The sequence below is a fragment of the Galeopterus variegatus genome, unplaced genomic scaffold (assembly GCF_000696425.1).
Source record: "Galeopterus variegatus unplaced genomic scaffold, G_variegatus-3.0.2 Scaffold336, whole genome shotgun sequence".
NCBI classification, from domain to species: domain Eukaryota; kingdom Metazoa; phylum Chordata; class Mammalia; order Dermoptera; family Cynocephalidae; genus Galeopterus; species Galeopterus variegatus.
The window spans coordinates 304,428-305,922 of NW_007726447.1; the positions used below are offsets into that span (position 1 = coordinate 304,428).

At 62.9% G+C, this 1,495-nt stretch overlaps 1 protein-coding gene across 1 annotated transcript in view; it reads right to left on the minus strand.

Moving 5' to 3' along the window:
* Positions 1-261: 261 nt before the first annotated feature.
* Positions 262-1,495, minus strand: part of TRPM2 (transient receptor potential cation channel, subfamily M, member 2) — a 62,976-nt gene continuing 61,742 nt past the window's right edge. The window contains exon 32 of the mRNA XM_008567694.1: positions 262-1,309. Within this exon, the coding sequence (XP_008565916.1) occupies positions 1,184-1,309 (126 nt within the window). The 3' untranslated portion in view covers positions 262-1,183. The remainder of the gene's footprint in view (positions 1,310-1,495) is intronic.

Below are 1,495 nucleotides of genomic sequence, written 5' to 3' on the forward strand. Positions count from 1 at the left end.
ACCTGCAGGGCCCAGCAGCACCATGGATGGAGGGAAGGCCGGGGCAGGGGGGCTCGAGGATGCCTGAGTCCCTGGCATGGAGGTCTCAGGAGTGCTGCTGGAGCATGGGTTTAGGAGATGAAGAGGGGTGGGTGGGATGGGAGTGGCCAGAGGGGAAATGGTGAGTCAGGCCTAGAGGGGCCCGCAGGATGCCCATGGTGGCAGGAAGCTCACTCATGGGTTGCAAGAGGTTTGGGTGACCCACACACAGCCCCCAGACCATTGGATATGCCAGTAACTTTATTTGTGGTGAGCACAGGCTGGCATGAGACCCCAGATCTAATATCTTGAGTCTTTACAGCATTCCCTGCCCTGACAGCTCCTGATGGCTTTTCTGAGTGCCGAGGCCACACCAGGAGGCCCCGCCATCCACACCCACTTGCCTGTGACTCCAAGGGGTGGAGGGAGAGCCCAGCGTCTGCTTCTGCGGCCTCACCCCAAGGATCCCTGGGCAGCACAGGGAGCAGAAACCCTCTGCCTTTTGGGAGAGGCCGGGGCTTGACTGGGCCCCCTGCCCCCCATCAAGGGGCCCTTACAACACGGGTGGTGAGCTGGGTTCGCACGGTGCCCCCACCCAGGCTGGGAGAGGGTCCACATTAGATCCCATTGGCTAGAGGAAACCATCTCGGTGGTGTAGCAGGTTGGCCCCCAAGTCCTCCAGACATGGGCCTAAGGAGGCTGCAGAGGACCCAACTCTCCAGGAAACAGCCTTGGGCTGATGCACCTCCAGAGTGGATATGCTGCTCATGACGTGACCAAGATGGGAGTGGGCTCTGCCGAGGGCCACAGCTGCAAGGGGGCCCAGCCCCTTGACTGGCTGCCAGCTGGCTGGGGGAGGTGGCGATTGCTGATGGGGTCCCAGGGCCCCTCAATTCTGAGAGACCTGCTTGAGCTGTTCTCTTGGGGTGCCTGGACACCTTGTGCACAGGCTGGTCCAGCCAGCTGACTTGAGGTGGGCACAGGGGCAGCAGAATCACCAGAACCACATCATGCAGGTGCCAGGTGGCGCCCCCTCCAGTACCCAGGTCCAGGGCCGCATGTGCCTCAGGTAGCCAGAGTCGGCCAACTCCTGTGCAGTCACCAGCAGATGGCAGTCCAGGCCACCGCGGGACCCCCCATGGGGCTGCCCAGCCTGGGTCTGTGGTCAGTAGTGAGTCCCAAAGAGAGTGGCCGCCTTCCGGAGGATGGTCTTGTGGTTGGCGTACAGGGGGATGCGCTTGTCCACCACCTGCCACCGGGCAGACACCCCCGGCTCACAGGCCTGCAGGTGCTGCAAGGAACAGGAATGCTCACTCCCTCCCCCAGCCAGCCCAGCATCCACCCAGACTTCAGACTGCAGAGGGCAGTGGGGACCCCATGGCCAGCTCCAGCCCTCATGGGAGATCGGTGTGCTGTCCCACTCCCCTCCTGTGAAGGGGAGTGAGATCGCCTGCCTCAGGAGCCGGGGGTGGTACCT